The 23,573-nt window shown below is 44.1% G+C and overlaps 1 protein-coding gene across 4 annotated transcripts in view; it reads left to right on the forward strand.

Moving 5' to 3' along the window:
- Window positions 1-970: 970 nt before the first annotated feature.
- LOC121484174 (zinc finger protein 671-like) overlaps window positions 971-23,573 on the forward strand; it is a 41,597-nt gene continuing 18,994 nt past the window's right edge. For 2 of the 4 annotated variants that reach the window (XM_041743030.1, XM_041743032.1), the window contains exon 1: window positions 971-2,914. In XM_041743030.1, coding sequence (XP_041598964.1) covers window positions 2,882-2,914 — 33 coding nt within the window. In that variant the 5' untranslated portion in view covers window positions 971-2,881. Of the gene's footprint in view, window positions 2,915-20,092; window positions 20,953-23,573 lie in introns of those variants that run through there. The other 2 variants (XM_041743029.1, XM_041743031.1) reach the window with 1 other exon arrangement.

Genomic DNA, 23,573 nt, shown 5'->3' on the forward strand with positions numbered 1-23,573 from the left:
TCGCGCCCTGGGCCAAAGGCAGGCCCTAAACTGCTGAGCCACCCAGGGATCCCCGAGAATTCCACATTGTTACAATTAATGAACTGACATTGACATATCATTATCACCCAAACCTCAGCTTCTGTTTATTTTTTTAAGTAAGTCTGGCTGCTCTAAATGTTCTTCTTAGCTCTCCCTACACGCTGGTATTGCATAACATTCTCAAGAATGAAAAAAGTTGACATTTTGGAGATGAAACCTTCAGAATGACCATTTTAGTCCTGTGCTCATTTAATTCTGTCTGTTCTCAGACATTTTTGCCAGAACTTCTCTGAGGTCTTACCTTTTATCACTATCCATGTTGTTTCATCCAAGCAGTTTCTGCCACTACTTTTGAATCATCCATAGATATATTAGGTCTTTGTAATTTGCATTTTATGACTTTTTTCTGAGTTAATATCAATTCCCATGGATATCAGTCACTGCAGTCACAAGAGAAATGATAATAATTTCCTAGCAAAGAAATGAAATCATGGATTTAAGATATTCCCAATATCTTAGTGTTTGGAGCAAACTTTGCATATGTCTTCCATCTTTGAAAACTGCAACCATTGCTCTGTACCAAACAGCATGGCATTTTTGACACATACCAGATTCCTAAAGGAATTAAACACATATCAGAATATAAAGTGAGATGGGGTGCCTGGCAGGTTTAGTCAGTAGAGTCTGTGAGTCTTTATCTTGAGGTCATGTGTTTGTTTGAGTATTGTATTTGGGAAGTAGAATTTATTTAATAATGATAATAAAAAAGAAGATAAAGTGAGATATTCAACAGATACAAGTGTTGCTCAATGAATCATATGTGATTAACTCTAAAGGCAGGAGAGATGTTTCCTGTGGGAACTGCAGAAATCCAGTTTTTTAAAAAAAGATTTATTTATTCATGAGAAACACACAGAGAGAGGGGCATAGGTAGAGAGAGGGAGAAGCAGGCTCCTTGCAATGGAGTCCCAATGTGGGACTTTATTCCAGGCCCCGGGATCACGCCCTGAGCCAAAGGCAGCCGCTCAACTGCTGAGCCACACAGGCATCCCAGAAGTCCAGTTTTGTACTTCTGCTTCCGGGTGGCCCAGCATCCCTCCTCTATCCTTGTCCCGACACTAGTAAATTATTGCCTTTACTTGGCAATTCATGAGTTGGGCAACAACCAATCTAGCAGATAGTAAAGAGCTCTGAGAGCTGTAAAAAATTAACAATTTGTATACGCAAAAGGGAACAGGAACAGACAGATCATACCAGGCATTTGGTGATTGATATAGGAAACAATGGCAGAAGAAAAATTAGATTTACTTACCACATACAGCCCAGTACCAAGTTCCTTGAAACAGGCAGATGACCTTTGGGGAGTTCAGCTGCCTTGATAATGACTCTTTGCTAAGAGCAAAAGGCAATCTTAACCTGACTCTCTAGGATCCTGAGAGTCTACTTTAAAAAATAGACATTCCTTTGGAAACTTCCTTTTTCCTTACCCTCCAAGATGTATGTTAGCAGCCATACTCCAAACATATGGCCCAGTGACATACATCTGAAGGGTCTCATGATTTGTTTTTACCAAACCATAATAAATGACCTTTCCTAACAATAGCCAGCCCCTCAGGGTCCTAGAAACCTTGTTTCCAAGATATCTTGGAGGTTTGTGCTATCCATAACACCCTCCCAACCTGAAAGTATATAATCGGCTACCCCTCATAACCCTAGTTCAGCTCCTTCTGCCCTTGGGTCCGGTCCCTGTACTTTAATAAAACCACTTTTTTGCACTGAAGATGTTCAAGAATTCTTTCTTGACCAATAGCTGTGCATCCCAACATCTCTGCACTGATAAGGCAAGGTTACATTCCTTAAATGGAGCAAAGAAAAGCCATGGTGAGGGGCCAAGTAACTTGTGCAGGACAGGCAAGTGCTAATCGGTTGACCTAAGCCTTCCCTGTCTGGGAAAGTTAAACAAACTTAGTTATATTTTGGTTTGCAGACATGGGCTTTGCATAAGTGATATCGCTTTGCTGCAGTTAGATTACTATAACATTAGATTCAGTTTCCAGTGAACACATTTTGTTTCTGAATGACGCTATGGAATAATATATGCATTTGGATTTGTGACCTTTTAGAGCATGTAGAAATATTTTTAGCCATTAGGAACTTGCTGAGCTTCTGGGAATCAGAAATCAAGTCTCCGGGCAGCCAGGGTGGCTCAGCGGTTTAGCGCCTCCTTCAGCCCAGGGCGTGATCCTGGAGACCCGGGATCAAGTCCCACGTCGGGTTCCCTGCGTGGAGTCGGCTTCTCCCTCTGCCTTTGTCTCTGCCTCTCTCTCTCTCTCTCTCTGTTTCTCTTACGAATAAATAAAATCTTAAAAAAAAAAAAAAAAAAAACATGTCTCCAAACACTTGGTTGGTTAGTTGTAGACAGTACTCCCTAGAAATATGATAGAGCCCCTTTAGTAAGGTACGAAGCCACTCCTCTGCTATTGGACCAGTAGTCAGCCTCTCCAAACTCCTGATAACTTCCTCCCCTGGATCAGAATTCAGTTAAGAAACGACTCACTCCAGGACCTATGGATCCAGGCAACTAGATTACCCAGAATGCTCAGCGTGAAGCGGCAAGTGCGGGTGACCAATACAGTCTTAGAAAATAAGTGGTTCCGTGGGAGGCACAGATCGTAGAGGCGGAACTTCCTGTGTTCTGCACTTGGGAGTCGTTTTGACTGCGCTGGGAGTGGGCGTTCATGGTGAGGCCCTATAGAGCGCGGGCTGGGCACTGAGGTGACTAACCGAGAAGACGCGAGGGGACGCGCTGTCCACGCCGCACACACCTGGGTCCGGGTGTCCGCTCTGTCCACAGAGTCTCATGGCGGCGGCCGCGCTCAGGGCCCGGATGCAGGTAAACACTCGTCCCCCGGGCCCTCCCCGCCCTTACCCCACCCAGACCCTCAAGGCCCGAGCGCGGGGCGTCTGCTCGTGTCCCTGCGGCCCCGACCCGTGTCCGGGACGGGGAGGCGCCGGCGCGCTGGCCTGCGGGAGCGGGTTGCAGGGGTGGGGCGGGCTGGGGCAAGGCTGCGGGGGGTTCCTGAAGCGGGAGGACTTTGACGTTGGGGAACTGGTAACGTGAGGCGGGGTCGCGCCGGACTGGTGGCCCGCGGTGCGGTAACTTCAGGTGAAGACTAGTAAATGCCAGGGGGAGTTTTGGCCAAAGAAGGAGCAGGATCTCCCTGAGGGTTTCAAAACTCCCCCAGGAATTCAACGAAAGCAGATTGGAGGAGGGTGATGAGTTCACTGAGGTCACTGCTGGTAAGAGGCCTAGAAGTGAGACAGCTAGCCTTAGGTCACCTGGCTCCGGGTCTAGGAAAGGGAACACAGAGGCATGGACCCATTTCTCTGAGACCTGCCTCTTCGCACAGGTTCCCATGACTACAGAAGCTCTTTTGGAACCCACACAGATCAGTGGACGGCGTCCCAGGACCTTGAGGGTCCTAGCCCCCTATTCCCATGTTGTCTGGATTGTGATGTTGGACTCTCAGTGCTATTTCTCCAGACTTTGTGTCTGGGACACTAGAGAAGCCGTAGGCCCAGACTCCTAAGTCCACTGCAGGCTGTATATATGGGTATTCCCATTACTGGGAACTGATGTGAACAGATGTGGAAAGTTAACCTAGGAGCCACTACCAGGATGTGCATATGCTTAGAGGTAAAAGTGATCAGAATGAGTAAGTGATATTGAGATCTTAACAGACTTCATTTGGATGCAGAGTGAACAGTCTGGACTTGAGAGAGTAGGAAGGAAGATCAGAATGAAGGCTACTAATGATAGCCCAGGTGAGAATTAATGGACAGACCTGTAACTTAGAAGTTGTGGTTGGAATCTGGATGCCTGTTGTAAAGGGTAAGTCAATTTTGTAATGTGGAGGATGAGTGAATTAAACTAATGAGTGATGACCTTAGGGTGTTTGATTTTAGCAACTATAGGGATGAAAGTTGCATCATTTGAGATGAGCTACTTGGTAGCTTTGTTTTGACCATGTTAAGAGTCTAAGGTATCTCAGAGACCAGGAAATGGAGCCCTAAAATGGGCACCTGGACACACAGTTGAGAAATCTGGGAAGGAATTCAGATTGGATATATTTAAAATGTAGTAGATATTGTGAAGAACAAGTTGAGTAAGCTCTGGTCACATTTAAAAGAGGCAAAATTAAAAAATAAATAAATAAAAGAGGCAAAATTCAGGTTATGGTGGCAAGGCAGGGGAGACTAGGGGTCCAAGAACTGGGTCTTTTGCTTGCATACCAGGGTGATGGTGTCAGGTTTCGTATCTACAGGGGAGGGGAGATAAGTGACCAGGAAGGTAGAGTGTATCAGACAAGATAGTCTGGCAGGTGGTCAAAGCTTCCAAGGGAAAAGTGGACAAGAGATGGATCCAGAGGCAAACAGTAATTGAGGCAAATTATATTCAGACTGGGTACCCCTGTGTGGCTCAGCGGTTTAGTGCCTGCCTTTGCCTCTCTCTCTATGTCTGTCATGAATAAATAAATAAATAAATAAATCTAAAAAAAATTATGCTCAGACTGGAACAGGTTCTTATTTACCATCCTTATGGATTCACCAAGAGTTATTTTTTATTTTTTTATTTTATTTTATTTCATTTCATTTCATTTATGATAGACATAGAGAGAGAGGCAGAGACACAGGCAGAGGAAGAAGCAGGCTCCATGCTGGGAGCCTGACCCGGGACTCGATCCCGCACTCCAGGATCATACCCTGGGCCAAAGGCAGGTGCCGAACCGCTGAGCCACCCAGGGATCCCCAAGAGTTTGTTTTGACTCTGGTGGAGCCTGGGGTGTTTTCGTTCAGCCTGGTATGTGATGAGGAGCAAATGTGGTCATCTGTGAGAATCATTAGTCCTGGCGGGGGTGGGGGGGTGTCATTGGGACTGGCCTGGCATGAGGACTGGATGGATAGAAGAAAGTTGTACTTGCTGAGGGCACATTTTGAGAATACTGAGCTTTGATAATGTATTTGCCATACTTTAAAGTGTTTTTATTTTGTATGATAGTTACTTGGGTTATGAAGAGGCCCTCAAATTTTAAAAATCCAGCCTGGGGATCCCAGGGTGGCTCAGAGGTTTGGCGCCTGCCTTTGGCCCAGGGCGCGATCCTGGAGTCCCGGGATCAAGTCCCATGTCGGGCTCCTGGTATGGAGCCTGCTTCTCCCTCCTCCTATGTCTCTGCCTCTCTCTCTCTCTCTCTCTCTCTCTGTCTATCATAAATGAATAAATCTTTAAAATAAGTAAATAAATAAATATCCAGCCTGAAGAGAGACTGAATGAAATGGTATGTCTGAGATTAAAAATGTAAAAGTAGGGGCACCTGTGTGGCTCAGTGGTTGAGCCTCTACCTTTAGCTTAGGTCATGATCCTGGGATCCTGGGATTGAGCCCCACATCGGGCTCCCAGCAGGGAGCCTGCTTCTCCCTCTACCTGTGTCTCTGCCTCTCTCTCTGTGTCTCTCATGAATAAATAAATAAGATATTTAAAAAAAAATAAAACTACACCCACTAGGGGCACCGGGCTGGCTCAGTTGGTAGAGCATGCAACTAATAACCTTGGGGTCATGAGTGCAAGCCCACAAAGGGCGTAGAGCTTAACTTAGCAAAGATAAAAAGTATACTCACTAGTCTACATGTGTATAGGTGAAAGAAGAGTGGCCATGAAGTGATAAGTAATGGTGGAAGATTGGAGAAGGGTACATCTGGCTTCATGACAAAGTCTTTTCCATTTGTCTATAGACTGAAAAATAGCCATAACAAAAGACATGTTATTGTATCATTAATTTTATATGTTGAAAAGAAGTTAAAGGGGATCCCTGGGTGGCTCAGCGGTTTAGCACCTGCCTTTGGCCCAGGGCGCGATCCTGGAGTCCCGGGATAGAGTACCATGTCAGGCTCCCGGCATGGAGCCTGCTTCTCCCTCCTCCTATGTCTCTGCCTCTCTCTCTCTCTATGTCTATCGTAAATAAATAAATAAATAAAATAAATCTTAAAAAAAAAAAAAAAGAAGTTAAAAAGGATAACGGGAAAAAAGAGTGGCATAGTAGGAAACTTTTTGTTTCAGGTGTAAGCATGTAGCAAACATGAGAATATATGTTTGCAATATGTCCAGCTTATTTTATTCAGTTGTACTGAAATGAAGCTGCTTAAAAATATATAAAAACTTCTACCTTTCTAGTCTCCACTATATTTTTTTTCTATGTTCTTGAGGTTATTTGTGGCTACTGAATTGCTATGGTGGAAATAAAATATATTGGTGTAGTACTGGCAACTCTGAGCTTGATGTTCAGTGATATCACACTGGCAGTTTTAAGTTGGCCATGGTGGGAATATGTATACTGGGGAAATTGCAAACACTACAAATCATGGCTTGATTTATTTTATTTTATTTATTTATTTTTTTATTTTATTGTTAGATATCTAGACTTAAGTGATGGAGAATACATTAATGCAGGTTAAACTATATATGCTGTATGTGGCCACTGCACAAGAAAATTTAGGAAATATTCCTTTGCTATTCAAAAATGATTATTTCTTACTACTAAAAAGCCACATCACTAAAGAATGAATAAAGCTCTGAATAAGTCTTTGTTGTTTCATTATCTTATTTGTCAAATAAGATATTGCTATTCAAAAATGATTATTTCTTACTACAAAAAAGCCACATCACTAAAGAATGAATAAAGCTCTGAATAAGTCTTTGTTGTTTCATTATCTTATTTGTCAAAGCAAATTCATCTTAAAAACTTGGCAAAAGTTTGAAAAGACATTTTTACCAAAAAAAGACATACAGCTGGCAAATAAATGAAAAAATAGTCAACAGAAATGCAATTTAAGATCACAGTGAGATACTGCTGTACAATTATTGGAAGGGTTTTTAAACTTTTTTTTTTTAATTTTTATTTATTTATGATAGTCACACAGAGAGAGAGAGAGAGAGGCAGAGACACAAGCAGAGGGAGAAGCAGGCTCCATGCACCGGGAGCCCAACGTGGGATTCGATCCTGGGTCTCCAGGATCGTGCCCCTGGGCCAAAGGCAGGCGCCAAACCACTGGCGCCACCCAGGGATCCCTGGAAGGGTTTTTTTTAAAAGGGTTAAAGGTTTAAAAAGATTATACCCACTCACTGCCAAAGATATGGCAGAATTGGAGGTCCCAAATACTGCTGTTAGGAATACAAAAGAAACAACTATTTTATTTTAGATCATAGTTCGTTAAAATTCTATATCCTTTTTTTTTTTTTTTTTGAAATTCTATATCCATTAATCTCAGACATTTCACTCCAAAGTAGTAGCAGAGGGAAATGAAATATATCCATATGAAAAATTGATTTAAATCTTTTTACTTGCAACAGTGAAAAACTGGAAATAACCCATATTCATACAGATGAATGAGTAAACAAATAGTTGTACATCTACAAAATATGAATACTCAGCAATATGAAAAGAATGAACTACTAATATAAGCTTCATTGATGAATCCCAAAAAGTATGCCGCTGAAGGCACCCAAGGGGAGAAAGTAAATACTTAATGAATTTAATTATATTAAGTTCCAGACAATGCAAACTAAAGTAATGAAAGATAAATCAGTATTTAGCTACAGGGCACAGTGCTATCATTAAAGGATGTGAGGTAAACATGGGAGTGATAGATAAGTTCATTATAAACACAATGTTGGAGGTACCTGGGTGGCTCAGTCAGTTAAGAGTCTGCCCTTGGATTTGGGCTCAGATCATGATCTTAGGGTTCTGAGATTGAGCCGTGCACTGGGCTCCACAATGAGTGTGACCCCTGCTTAAAATTCTTTCCCTTCTGGCACCCTGGGTGGCTCAGCGGTTTAGCGCCGCCTTCAGCCCAGGGCATGATCCTGGAGACCTGGGATCAAGTCCTGCCTCAGGCTTCCTGCATGGAGCCTGTTTCTCCCTCCGCCTGTGTCTCTGCCTCTCTCTTTCTCTCTGTGTCTCTCATGAATAAATAAATAAAATCTTTAAAAAAAAATTCTTTCCCTTCCCCTGCCTTTGCTTTCTTTTTCTCAAAAATAAATAACAAGCAAACATGATGATGGATTAAGTATTTACATAAATGTCAAAACTTATCAAATTGTATGTTAAATATATATATATTTACCATTTATACCTTACTAAATTTTAAAAATATAATTCAATGTAAAATTTTTTAATTTCCTATTTTTAGGAAATACCCTACATTGATTTTACCATCTCTTTTCTTATGCTCTGCAAAGGCTCCTTGCCTCAGTGGTCAAAAATTAAGTGAACAGTGAAGACTTTCCACCAGATTCAATAGGAATGCTGGCTGGGTCATAAAGTTACCATAACTTGAAGAAGATATATCCCTTCTCTGTGTCCTCATTTTTTCTCTTCACAGAAATGACCTTGAGGACAGTTCACAGAGGCTACAAGAATCCACAAAACTTTCAGGTTATTTTATTTCATTGTATCTAATGCTGTATGATTCATAGTTCAGGTCTAAGAATTTCTGTATCTATTAACACTTCACAGCCACAGTGATTGGTGTGGATATCTCTTTAAAGAGGCACATTCTGAGCAATTGGTTAGTAGTCCCTGCCTCCTGCTGTTAATCTAGTGTTTAATTCTTATTGTTTTGTTTCTTTGGTAATCTCCACATTCAGTGTGGGTCTCAAACTCATGACACTGAGATCAAGAGTCACACGCTTTTGTGACTGAGCCAGCTAGGTGCCCCTAATCTAGTGCTTCTGTAGCAATTATAATTTACCCTACATTTTTACAACCAGTGATGCTACCCTACAGAATTTTGGACATGAGGGCCCATAGCTCCATTGCAGGACCTAGGAGGTTTTCCTCACCACAAGGCAAGATCCCTTGTGAATAAGAATTTCATGGTGCTCTCAGAAGCACCAAAGGTATCATGAGAATTGCTTCCTTCTCAGGTTGACCTTGAAACCCAGAAACTATTACGGCATTTAAACTACAAAATAGGACCAGAAAGCCTGTAGTCACTGGAAGCTCTGGGCAGCAATGCAAACAAGGGCAAAAGTGGAGAACTACTCTCCGCTGTGATACTGTCAACCTCTGAGGCACACAAGGTTTGGTATCCCAACAAAAGTGCCGTTCCTTTAGGTTTGTAGAACCCAGCTGTTTTTCAGATCATCCCATAGCGTGAACAGTACCCCAAAATTAAAGGTGGCATAACCAATAAGGCCTCTATTATACAAACCAGAGTATAGGGAGGCAAGTTTCTCCTGAGTACACCCAAGTTGCCCTGAACTCACTGCACTGGATGAACGATGGAGACTACAGGCACCTGCTAGGTAGTAGAGGTTAAGTGGCTTCTTCTGCAGAAACCTCCCATGGCATAAATCTGGACAGGCCATGAGCAGGTTAGAAAGTGCAATGCAACTCCAGTGTACTTGGAATTTGTATATGTTTGGATGTGGTTCAGTTCAGACAGACTACAACATCATTAGGGATCTCCCTAAGCTCCAACGTATGGAACAGGGACATTGTACATCCCTACACATGAGAGATGTTTCTACCCATGTGAAATTTGTATTCAAAGAGTGAAGGCTTTGGAGTTCTGGCGTTCTCACATTCATTGCTTCATAAGACCTTGATGCAGTATGAACTTTTCTGTGTGTCATGAGCCTGGAGTTTTTTGTAGGGGATTTCCCATGTACGCTGCACACACAAAGCTTTTCTTCAAAGTAAGCATTTTGGTATTTTAAGAGCCTGAAGCTGTAGTTCTAGAACTGCACACATTCCTAAAATTATAAAGTCATTTTCCAGTGTGAATTTTCTGATGTGTAGTGAGGGTAGAGGTTTGGCTAAAGGATTTCCCACATTGTGTGGGGACACTCATAAGGCTTTTCTCCAGTGTGAACTCTAATGTATAATGAGGTTAGACATATATCAAAATGATTTCTCACATTCACTGTACTGATAAGGCTTTTCTCCAGTGTGAGTTCTCTGATGTTGAAGGAGCACAAAAATTTTGACGAAATGATTTCCCACATTCACTGCATTCATAAGGCCTTTTTCCAGTGTGTACTCTCTGATGGTAAAGGAATGAAGAGCTTTTCTTAATTATTTCCCATGTTCACTGCATTCATAAGGCCTTTCTCCAGTGTGAACTCCCTGTTTTGTAATGAGGTTGGCATGTATCATGGATTTCCCACATTTACTACATTCATAAAGCCTTTCTGCAGTGTGAACTCTCTTACATTGAAGTAGTGCAGAGCTTTGGTGAAAAGATTTCCCGTATTGAGTGCACTCATAAGGCCTTACTTCAGTGTGAGTTATCTGATTTGAATGAGATTAGAGTTTTGGCTACAAGATTTCCCATATTCACTGCACTTATAAGGCCTTTCTCCAGTGTGAATTCTCTGATGTTTAATGAGGTGGGAGCTTTGGCTAAAGGATTTCCCACATTCACTGCACGTAAAACATCTTTCTCCAGGGAGGATGGTCTGGCACTGAACAAATGTGTATTTGAAAGGTATCCTCACACTTCATTCCACTATTTGACTTCTCCCTGGTGTGTGTGGCCTGTTGATGACGAAATCCTGAGTTGTACAGGAAGACCTCTCAACCTCCCCAAGGGTAAAGGGCTTCCCTGACAGAATTTGCAGTTGTTTACAAATACATCGCTTCTCAGTAGTTTCTCTCCAGTGTTCTGCTTTTAGTATGGATAAAGGTTTGCTCTGAAAATAGTTTCTCAAATGTCCCATACATGCGTGATTTCTGCCTGTGATGTGTTCCCTGGTACTCAGCCAAATGAAAAATGTCACTCAAGATCAAGCATTTCATGGGGGTTGGCCTTCTGGGAAGATAGACCTGCCTTGATAATCCTGATCTGTGATCCTCTTAAACTGAAATATGCTGCTCAGAAAGTGCTTCCTTATCCTCTGCTCCATACCAACAACCTGAAAGCAGAGAAATGCTGGTGAATTACATATTGACTTTGTGTAGGGAAACAGTGCTATTACAGATGTCTGACAAACCCAAGGCTGAGTGCATGGGATTATCTGTAGGACAGAGTGATTGGGTTCAGGTTGAGGATGAGGGTGCTTAGCAGTACTGGCCAATTGATGTTGAGAGAATGGGGCAGTCCTCACAAGATGAATGGCAAAATCATGAGATGTGACACAAAGATCACAAGCAGGATATACACCTCATTCCTCCGCAAACAACTTTCGGGCTTTCAGCAGCAATTGGTGACACATGAGTGCTAGATAGAATGTTATGTCCAGCCCTTGAAAATCTAACGGCAAGAGTTGCTGTTGTTCAGAGATTGAGAATGTGCATACTTCATGACACAAATGTATAGGCCAATGTCATACAACACTGCAGATGGAAAAAGCATCCAACACTGCAGTATGAGAAAGCTTTGAGATGTAGAGTTGAGAGAGGTGAGGATTATCCTTGAGCTAAAGTAAGAGCAGAAGTGACAAGTAGTAGAGTTGACAAGGTGGATAAGTGTGAAAAATGGGTAAAGAAAGGCAAAAATGAGGTGTGGGTGCCACTGTGGCACCAAAAGACAAGCAAATGGATCTCTGGTATAATTTGCACTCAGCCCTAGGGTCATGACCTCCCCCAGCTGCTGCGGCTTATCACAAGGCTACGTTTGAGTTTGTCTTGCTTCAGCTGGATTCCTTTCCATCCTGTGAACCTCTCCCACACACCTTGATAAGCAACTACACAGAACCTGGATGATTCAAATACTAAGGTAAAGACAGGACAGATACAGCTCTGACTGTTCAAATATAACTCAGCACATGATAGACCATGGGAAGGGAAACTAAATATTACAAGAATAACCCATGGTCCACATAAATACCAAGTCAGTGATGGCAATTTCTGGTACAAGGAAGAATGAAGAAATATTAGTGAGAGGAATGAAGTAGAACCTTGGGTGGCCTGGGCCTGGAAAATTCACCTGGTGATGGAGAAGGCAAACAAGATGGAATCCACAAGTGCACGTCTTCTGATTCTGGATCTATCCTTTCCAGCTAGGAGTAACAGGTGTCAGGCCTACTCAAGGAAGGAGAGGACAGTGTTCAGACCCCAGCCTTACCAACCACAGCACGTATTCAGGGAACTGGGGAAGGAAGCAGTGCCCAAGGTGCTAATGTGAAAAGGGCTGACATGCCAATGGATAAAGGGGAAGGGCAGAGACTAGCTTGTGGCACAGGGGTACATTTTAGGGCCCCACCCAGTGAGACCACAAGTGGCAAATTCTCCAGCATCATACCATGGTACAGGTGTCTCTGAGCTTCAGCAAGGAGACCCTATTCTTCCTAGAAGAAGTACAAACCACACCCTCAAAGATCACACAGACCTGCCATGATTGGGAGAAATGAAACCACAAATAGCCATTTTCCTGAAGACCTGTAGTCCATTCTCACATTTGTCTATCCTATGTCCATCCTTCTTCCAGTTCCCCAACTCAGAGTGGAAACTACACCTCTGGTGCTATTGGTGCTATTGTCTCTTATGGGGGCCATTAATTACTAGGCCCAGCCATCAGCAATAAGCAGGTGGACAAATAGATATCTAAACTGTGAACCTGGCATAGAGACATTCAACACCGCCTGCCAATTTCCCTGGTATGGATAAGATCATGTAAGCCCCAATACCAGGACCCTGGGGTCCTCAGACATACTGCCTCTCCATATATATGTCACTCTAGACTGCACATCCCTCACATCTCCTGTACCACACCTCTGCCCATATCCACCATCATCTCCCTGTCCTCCTATTTAAGAATCTCCCTGGCCTCCACACATATTAAAGTATTTTGATCACCTCCTTTTCACTTCGCTGGTGAAGGTGGGATTCCTACTCAGAGTTGCGGGAATTGTACAGATGCACACGAATATTGGACAAAGATTAGCAGCATCTTATTAACCATACATTTTCACAGCCTGGGATAGTAGACCATCACATACCACATAGGGCTACATGGGGTTACACTATGTGAAACACTGAACAACCAGCAGCTGTGGGATCAAGTTTTATAGTATCAAGAGGGTAGGTGCCCCTGGTTCCTACAGGAGGATACAATTCCCTTTTCTGAATAACAACAAAGAGCAGACAAGGAAGTGAAACCCACTGCAAAGAGATAAGCAGGAACTATTCCTGGTCCTTTTTATTAAAAGGGTACAGTCAAAAGATCTTATCTGAGGGGCATCTGGGAGAGTGTCCGACTCTTGATCTCAGTTCAGGTCTTGATCTCATGATCATGAGTTCAAGTGCCACGCTGGGCTCCATGCTGGGCTTGGACTCTACTTTAAAAAAATTTTTTTTTTGAAGACCTTATCTGCAGGAGCAGAGTGAAGTGGGGAACTGGTGCTTAGGCCATTTGAGGTTGTCCTGGTTTCAATACGTGTTAAGGCAACATATAATACTGAGACTTAATTTCAGGCCTTATACCACATTGAGCAAACCTCACCCAGAGTATGCTTGGCAAATTCATACAGGATCCAGTTGTAACCTAGATTTCCCATGGCTCGTTAGTGGCACCAAGTGTCAAAGTCTTCATTGCAGGCCTCCCTGCGTGGCTCCATTTCTTGCCTCAGTGTTGGCAAGAAGAATCATGTATTGCTTCCAGATACCTATGGCCTTCTTCCACTTCTATATGCACTTGCTGCTCCCTTACCAATCGACCTTCCTCTTCCTCTACTTGACCCTCATTCAAGTTGGCCCATTTGAGGCCTACCAACTCTAATAGATGACAACATTTGCCCCCAATCTCATCCTCTAGGTTGAATGAAACATGAAAGAGCACACCAAAGTCGCAAAAAAAATCCTATTAGAGGGGATCCTCAGAGGTTTAGCACCTGCATTTGGCCCAGGGCATGATCCTGTGGTCCTGGGATCAGGTCCCGCATTGGGCTCCCTGCATGAAGCCTCCTTCTCCCTTGTCTCTGCCCCCCCCCCCCTTTTTCTCTCTGTCTCATGAATAAATAACATCTTTAAAAAAAAATCCTACTAGAGAGTCCACAGAGCGGTAAATGAGCACCAGCTCCAACCTGATGGTCCTCTTGCCTCAATCCTAGGCCTCCCATGTCCATTTTTCACTTGGAAGCCTTGGTCATCTGCCATACTATCCTCTCCCCAACACATCCTCTCTTTATGGCCAGAATCCAACCCCTTTTCCTAAACCACCACTCTCATCCATTAACCATCCCTTGGACTATGACAATAGCCTCTACTCTGATCCTCCTTTCCTCTCTCAACCCCAGTGTGTTCTCCACTCAACAACCTGTTAAGACCTTCATAAAATGGCCTCTCCCTCTGATCCAAACCTCCCACCACCCGGAGACAGATAAACATCTTTTCCAATCATTTTTATCCTATTGTCCTCTGCTTCTTGATCATATTTAAAAGAGAGGAAACCTGTGGTTTCTTGACCACCAACTTACTTTTACCTGTAAGCATTTGGAAATCTTGGATCCAGTTCCTGGAAGAACCCTACACACCCATTTATACTGGTTGCCAGTAATGAGCATATCTGTACATAAACTGGACACCGACATACCTTAGGGCTTGGGATTTTAACAGGGTTCCAACTTAAAGACTGGAGGAGGAACAGCACTAAGAGTCCTCCAACACCACAATCCAGAGAAAATGGGGGTAGGAGGTTGGGCCCTCCAATGATCTGTGGATTCCATAACAGCTTCTGCAGTCATGGCAACTTGTGCAAATATACGGGCTTTAGAGAAATAGGTTCAGGGTGGTGTTGGAGGAGCTCATGCTTCCTTGCACTCTTCTCTAGTCCCAGAACCAGGGGTCCAAAGGCTAGCTGTCTCACTCCTGGGCCTAGGTGCTCACTGTTGCCTCTTACCAGCAGTGACCTCAGTGAACTCATCACCCTCCTCCCATCTGCTCTTTTCTTTGAACTCCTCGGGGGAGTTTTATTTTTTTTTTTTAATTTATTTTATTTTATTTATGATAGTCACAGAGAGAGAGAGAGAGAGAGAGAGAGAGGCCAGAGACTCAGGCAGAGGGAGAAGCAGGCTCCATGTACCGGGAGCCCGACATGGGATTCGATCCGGGGTCTCCAGGATCGCGCCCTGGGCCAAAGGCAGGCGCCAAACCGCTGCGCCACCCAGGGATCCCCTCGGGGGAGTTTTAAAACCCTCAGGAAGATTCTGTCCCTCCTTTGGCCAAAACTCCCCCTGGTATTTACTACAGTCCTCACCTGAAGTTACCGCACCGTGGGCCACCGTCCCTACGTGACCCCGCCTCACCTCCCTGTACCCCCACGTCAGAGTCCTCTCGCCTCAGGCCCCCCACAGACTCTGTACCAGCCCGCCCCTCCCCTGCAGCCCGTTCCGTACCCCGGCGTTTCCCTGTCCCGGACACCGGGCCAGGGCCGCAGGGACGCGAGCAGGCGCCCCGCGCTCGGGCCTTGAGGATCTGGGCGGAGGGCAGGATGGGCCTGCGGAACCAGCGTTTACCTGCGCTGGAGCCCTGGGCGAGGCAGCCGGCATCCGACTCGGGGGGCGGGGCGAACACCCTCGACCGCGTCCCTATCCGGGCCTCAGCAGGGGCATCTATCACGATGCTTTTTATATCTGCTTTGACAAAATCTGCTCTGTATATTTAACAAAGGGAATTTTTTCCCATGACCTTTTTCTTTTTCTTTTTTATAGAGAAAGAGAAAGTGCAAATGGTGGAGAGGGAGAAGAACAGAGAGAATCTTAAGCAGGCTTCAGGCCCAGTTTGGAGGCTGGTGTGGGGCTGTATCTCACGATCCTAAAATCATGACCTAAGCCAAAATCAAGAGTTCCATGCTTAACTGACTGAGCCACCCAGTGCTCCATTTCCATGGTCTTTTACGAGCTGCAATTCTCGTAAAAGCCTTATCCACCTATAATTAATATTTTTGTGTGTTTTGAAGTGGAAGTCTAAATTAGTATTTGACCAGTTGGGTTTCCCATTGCACAGCCAATATATTTAACAGCCACTATTAGGACAACTGTAGCCCTAAGAATAAACAGAATTTGAGCCTTTGCAAGTTTTAGACAATTTCAACTAATAGTGAATTTAACTTGATATCTGTGGTCAGTTGAAAAGGCAAAAGAAATTTTGCAGATGTGATTTTTTTTTCAGACGTGATTAAGATAAGAGTTTTGGGATGGGATGATTATCTGGGACGGATTAACCTAGATGAGCTCTAAGCATAATCACAAAATTGGGGACAGAGGGAGATTTGACTATAGAAGAGGAGAAGGCAATGTGATAAGGCAGATTATTCTACTGCAAGGAATATGGACAGCCACAAGAAGCTGGAAAAGGCAAAGGAAATCTCCTCAGGAACCACACCTTGACTTTAGCCTCATAAGAATCATATCAGACTCCTGGCTTCCAAAACTGCAAGAGAATAAATCTCTGTTTGTTTTTTTTTTTTAAAGGTGTTGTTTTTTGTTGTTTTTGTTTATTTATTCATGAGAGACACACACACACAGAGGCAGAAACACAGGCAGAGGGAGAAGCAGGCTCCATGCAGGGAGCCTGACGTGGGACTCAATCTCGGGTCTCCGGGATCACGCCCTGGACCAAAAGCAGGCGCCAGACCGCTGAGCCACCCAGGGATCCCCAAATCTCCATTGTTTTAAGCCATGAAATTTTTTATGGTAGCAATAGGAAATATCTACTGCAAAAAAGGGTAAACTTCTTATTTGCCTGCAACAGGAAGCTATATCTATAAGACATAGTCTCCACTAACAATGATGGGGCTAGTGCTTTGGGTTTTTTTTTTTTTTTTAAGATTTTATGTATTTGTTTGAAAGAGACAGTGCATGAGCTGGGAGGTGGGGGGCAGAGGGAGAGGGACAAGCCAACTCTGCGCTGAGTGGGGAGCCTGACACAAGGCTCAATCCCATGCCGAGATCATGACCTGAGCTGAAGTCAGATGCTCAACTGACTGAGCCACCCAGGTGCCCCATGATGGAGCTAGTCTTATATAGGATATTAGGAAGTTTGGTATTTAGTGCGTACTGGACTTTCAGAAATGGGAGTGTTTAGAGTCGGACAGAATTTTGTCTCTGTTATCACAGGCACTGGAGTACCTCTGGTGTCCAGAAGCTTCCTGTCAGAAACATGGCCCCTGGAATGAGGCACTTGGCTGATTGGTTGTTGGTTAGGAGCCTGGGACTGTCCCTGGTTGGCTGTCTTCCTGGACCAAGATTTATAACTGATTGATTTTCAGATGTTTAGTAATGATACTGATTGTCTAGCTTTCAGAAGTGTAGTACCGGAACAAGGCTGACTCCAATGGGCTGATTTTCTGAGCCATATATATTGATGCACAGTTATCTCAAATGAGCTGTGAGTAGTTGTTAAAAGGATAGTCTTGGGATCCCTGGGTGGTGCAGCGGTTTAGCGCCTGCCTTTGGCCCAGGGCACGATCCTGGAGACCCGGGATCGAATCCCATGTCGGGCTCCCGGTGCATGGAGCCTGCTTCTCTCTCTGCCTATGTCTCTGCCTCTCTCTCTCACTCTGTGACTATCATAAATAAATAAAAATAAAATAAAAAAACTTGAAAAAAAAGGATAGTCTTGTCCTTTGTTTTTTATTTTTATTTTTTTAAAGATTTTATTATTTATTCATGAGAGGCACACACAGAGAGAGGCAGAGACACAGGCAGAGGGAGAAGCGGGCTCCATGCAGGGAGCCCAACTTGGGACTTGATCCCTGGTCTCCGGGATCACCCTGGACCAAAGGTGGCGCTAAACCGCTTAGCCACCCGGGCTGCCCATTTTCCTTTGTTTTTTAAAGAAAGATTTTTTTATTGGGATGCCTGGGTGGCTCAGTGGTTGAGCGCCTGCCTTCAGCCCAAGGTGTGATCCTGGAGTCCTGGGATCAAGTCCCACATTGGGCTTCCTGCAGGAAGCCTGCTTCTCTCTTTGCCTATGTCTCTGCCTCCCTCTTTCTCTGCATCTCTCATGAATAAAATCTTTCAAAAAAAAAAAAAGATTTTATAAGAGAGAGAGCACATGTGAGAGAGCATGAAAGGTGGGAGGGGCAGAGAGAGGGAAAAGCAGACTTCCCGCTGAGCGGGGATCCAGACATGGGACTCCATCCCAGTACCCATGAGATCATGACCTGAGCCAGACAGACACTTAACTGACTGAGCCACTCAGGTGCCCCAGCCTTTTTCTTTCTTGAATTTGAAAAATAAGAATTTCCAGGGGTTGTACCCCATGTGGAGCTTCATGCTCAGTGAGGAGTCTGCTTCTCCCTCTCCCCCCTCCCCACCTCTTGTGTGCTTGCTCACTCTCTCTCTCTCAAATAAATAAAACCTTTTTTTAAAAATTTTTAAAAATTTATTTATGATAGTCACAGAGAGAGAGAGAGAAAGAGAGAGACAGAGACATAGGCAGAGGGAGAAGCAGGCTCCATGCACCGGGAGCCCGACGTGGGACTCGATCCCGGGTCTCCAGGATCGCGCCCTGGGCCAAAGGCAGGCGCCAAACCGCTGCACCACCCAGGGATCCCCAATAAAACCTTTTTAAAAAAAGAACTTCATTTTTTCAAAGATTTTATTTATTTATTCATGAAATACACAGAGAGAGGGAGAAAGAGGCAGAGACCTAGGCAGAGGGAAAAGCAGGCTCTCTGCAGGGAGTCTGATGCGGGACATGCTCCCAACATCCTGGGATCACGACCTGAGCCAAAGGCAGATGCTCAACTGCTGAGCCACCCAGATGCCCTTTTAAAAAAGAATTTTAAATTCTAAATGCTATCTGTTGCTCTTCCCTTAACCTATCTTGCAGGACAAATCATAAGGAATTGTATCTAAGCTCTAAACCCAATGTGGGGCTTGAATTCACGATCTTGACATCAAGATTTACATGCTCTACTGACTGAGCGAGTCAGGTGCTCCAGGGATTGTCTTGATCTTTATTTGTAGAGATATGATTTTCAACTAGTGTCATTTAAATGAGTTTAGTGTCAATTACTGTGGTGAGAAAATAAACCTAACTGCTAAATTTTGGTATTTTATTGAAAAGCAAAATATAAAAACACTTTGGGCATCCTGACATTGTCAATGAAGAATGCAGAACAAAAATCACTGAAGGTAAGACATGTATTAGAACTCCTGGCAACCCTACTCATGATGTGCCTCATCCAATTAAGATAGTGCCTAAAACCTAGTAGTTGCTCATTGAACGTATATGTGAGAATGAGTTACCATGACAACATAGTTTTGCTATTGATTTTTACCATTCTGATCTTTCCTAAATACCCTTTTATCTCATTCCAAATGCTCCATGTTTCCAGGAAAAAAAAAAAAAACTGTAGACAAAGCTTTGATTGTGGTCAAGATTCCAATACAGCTATGCGCTCAACTTCATTTTTTTTCATTTTTCATACTTATGTACTCAGAATTTTTTTCAGTGATAATCTCAACTCCCTGTGCTGAAACCTACTTAAAGTAACATGTGAGGGGCACCTGGGTGGCTCAGTTGGTTAAGTGTGTGTCTTTGGCTTGGGTCATGATTTCTGGGTCCTGGAATGGAGTCTGCTGCTCTTGCTCTCTCGCTCTCTTGCTCTCCCTCTCTACATTCTCTCTGTCAAATAAATAAGTCTTTAATAAAAAATAAAAATAAATAAAATAACACGTGAAATGGTACATTCAACAATGACAGACACTGTCCAGGGAGGAAGTGACATTCAAATGGTTGTGCTCTTTCAGACAGATCTCAGATCTTTTTTTTTTTCAATTTTTTATTTATTTATGATAGTCACAGAGAGAGAGAGAGGTAGAGACATAGGCAGAGGGAGAAGGAGGCTCCATGCACCGGGGGCCCGACGTGGGATTCGATCCCGGGTCTCCAGGATCGCGCCAGGGCCAAAGGCAGGCGCCAAACCGCTGCGCCACCCAGGGATCCCAGATCTCAGGTCTTAAAAGCAATTCTATGTATCTTAGGATATGGAGTAAGAAATATTATCTGGAAAAAAAAAATATTATCTGGAATAAACAGTGTCCCTCGCTGGGTTGATACAATCACTGATTATATACAACCAGGAGTAAAGTTTTCTGAGTTATTTTGTCCGCTAACTTCATGGATATTAAACATCCCTTTTTTTTTCTTCCACTCCATGGCCCTGTCTGGAGTCTCTTCCCTCCAGAACTGAAGTTTGCAAAACTGATTCTAAAGCTTAATTCTATACGTTTATTTAAAAAGCAGCAAAGTAATAGTTATTAGCTTCAAGATATGAGTGGGCGGAGAGAGACTTTGTGGTGGTGTGTGTCCATTTGTTTTTGCAGCTTTGGTGAATATACGAAGTAATATGTCTACAAACATTTCTGTGATGGTACAGAGTACACTTCGCAGAATCTGGATGCCGCCGGTGACGAGGAGAGAAGTCACACCACATGCTTGAGGGATAGGGATACCATTGACCACGCCCTTCGCGGTGGTCCCTTACTTTTCCCAGGAACGTCAGCCCAGAGCAACTTTCCTGGATCTACGGTTCCTAGAGAACTACATTACCCAAAAGCCTAAGCGCCGCAGTCCAATGAAAGCCCGGGAGAGGGGCGTTTCCGTGAGTGCGACAGGCTGTTGGGCGGTACTTCCGGCATCCTCCTTGCAATGAACCTGTCGCTTTTTGCTAGGATCTACCCAACCCTAGGCTTTTGAATGCTTGGGTAGGCCGGAGGTGAAGGAGTTGTCCCCGTTTCACAGAGATTAGTCGGAGGCTCGGCGCTGGCAACGCCCACCGTGGCCCCGCCGTGGGTCTAGACTTGGGACTGCGGTGTTTGAGTTCCCGACCTAGACCCGGGACGCTCCGGGCCTTGCTCCGCCCCCGAGTCTGATGGAGGCGGCGGCGGCGGCGGCGGCGGCCGCGCCCAGGGTCCCGACGCAGGTAAACGCTGGTCCCCCGGGCCCTCGCCGTCCTTCCCACCTCCAAGACCCTCAAGGCCTGAGCACCGGGCGCTTGTTCGCGTCCTGTGGCCTAGGCTTGGGTGTCCGGGACCGGGAGGCGCCGGTGGCCGGGAGCCCCGTGTGTTTGCGCCGGCGTGCGGGAGCGGACTGCAGGCGAGGGGCGTGCTGGGGTAGAGGCGGTAGGACTCTTCTGTTCAGAGAGCGTGAGGCGGCGGCTCCCCTTTCAGGAGAAGTTATACTGTCATTGTGGGGACTCTGGGAGCCATAGGGGTTTTGAATAGAAGGTCTTGATGTGAATGATGACTAACAAAGTAGCTGCATTTTTGCCGGAGCAAAACAGATCAGGTTTGGACGTGGAATATGAACGTGGATTCTTAGAGACCGGTAGATAGGCTAGTGCAGTGGACTCCCAGGAATGTTTTGATGGTGGGTGAACCAGAGTAGTGCCAGAAGAGAGAGAAGAATCTGTTCTTGGTCAGATTCTGGAGTTCTTTAAAAAGATTTTATTTATTCATGAGATACCCCGAGAGGCAGAGACATAGGCAGAGGGAGAAGCAGGCTCCCTGTGGGGAGCCTGATGTGAGACTCAACCCAGGACCCCAGGATCACAACCTGAGCTGAAGGCAGAAGCTCAGCCACTGAGCCACCCAGGGGTCCCCTGGATAGATTTTAAAGATAAAACCAAGAGTAGTTACTGCTGCATCATATGTGGCTGTGATTGAGCTTAAGGAGTGGAAACCCAGGTTTTTAATTTTTGCTATTCTCGTGTTTTTCATGAACGTCTTGAAAATGAAAATCGGGAAGTCAAAAAGTAGGAAGATTTTAGAGGGATCAGAAGTCGAATTTTGGACGTGTTTGATTCTGAGATGTCTCAGGGTAGAGGTGTCAAATGGGTATCTGGGATGGAAGATCTAGGGTTCTAGGAGAATTGGCTGGATTAGAGTCCTACAGGGTGAGAATAGCTATCTGGGCTAGGTCAAGGCCTGATCAGATTTAGGTTAGCCGTCATAGGTATGTTATTTTATTGTATTTTAAAGATTTTTAAAGTAATCTCTACACCCAACATAGGGCTCCAACTTAGAACCCTGAAATCAAGAGTCCTGTGCTCCACTGATTGAGCCAGCCAGGTGCCCCTTAAGTATGTTATTTTAAATGGTCCCTGGTGTGAAAGGGGAGGACTGTTGCTCACTGGCAGGGGTAGTAGGGGAAAAAGTGTAGGCATTCTTGACATTTCCCTCCAGAAAGGAGACTTGACATTTGAAAGGGTTCTGCTCAGTGTCTGCATGAAGAAAATGTTGTAGGGCATGAGGATCTTGGCCTGGGATGGTGACCCACCAAGGCTGGGGTGCTGTAAAATTGCTACTGATGGATGACCTCACCTTCACTTTTGAACAGCCTGTCCTAAGAGAAGCACACATTGAAAAACTCTTCCAGTGCTAGGAGTTATTCCACTTCACTCAATCTTGCCAAAGACTTAAAATACCACAAATACCATATGATAGATTATTCCAGCCTTCTTAGGTTTTTGACTAAAATTTTCCATGGACAAACTCACTGGGAGCATCTTGCCTTACAAGAAGTTCCTACCAAAGCATTTCTCTAATATAAGTTGTTCCAACACAGGAGATATTTCTGCTCACATGCACTATATGTGACTTTTTTGAGTGTAATGGAGGCAAAACTCTACCTGTAACCATCTTAGCTTGGACTCTTTTTTTTTTTTAATTGAAGTAGAATTGACACACAAAATTACATTAGTTTCAGTGTACAAGACAAGTTTATACATTATTGGCTTGGACTCTTTAACCAAGAAACAGATTTTTTTTTTTTAAGATTTTATTTATTTATTCATGAGAGACAGAGAGGCAGAGACACAGGCAGAGGGAGAAGCAGGCTCCATGCAGGGAGCCCGACGCGGGACTCGATCCCGGGTCCCCAGGATCACACCCTCAGCTGAAGGCGGCGCTACACTGCTGAATCACCCGGGCTATCCAAGAAACAGATTAATGAGAGAAAAATAGTTGATGTGTGCAACAAAGATGGGAGAAACCTAAATCAAAAGTAACTGAAAATGGTTCAGAATTCCAGTTTATATGGCATTTTCAATAAAGAACAATAAGTTTGTAGGGAAATGGCAGGAAGAAAATTAGTATTAGACTTCCAAGGGCACCAGACTGTAGTAAGGTAAACACATGGGAGGAAACTAGTTTGCAGATTCTTTTGGTGCCAGTCTCTGGGCTGGTAAGGATCTGTCTCCAGTTAATGGAGAATTTATATCCTACTTTTAGGGAGAAAAAGGAGATTTTTATGTTTGCTGTTTTTTAATTGCCTTTAGCTCTAAATAATTTTTTATTTCAGAGATACATATTTTGAGATAATATATTCTGGTTTCCTTCTTGAACTACAAAAGAGCCAGGGAAAAAAATTTGAATTACCTAAATTCCTAGATTATTCTAACTTTGTAACGTCTATATAATTGATTTCATGAGAGAATTTAGTATTAATGTCTTGAAGAATCCATTGTAGGTAATGAGTTGATTTTTTCTTCCCTGCATTTAGATTGATCCCTTCCATGGGGTTTTTAAGACAATATTCACTGAA

The sequence above is a fragment of the Vulpes lagopus genome, chromosome 2 (assembly GCF_018345385.1).
Source record: "Vulpes lagopus strain Blue_001 chromosome 2, ASM1834538v1, whole genome shotgun sequence".
In the NCBI taxonomy this organism is placed as follows: Eukaryota; Metazoa; Chordata; class Mammalia; order Carnivora; family Canidae; genus Vulpes; species Vulpes lagopus.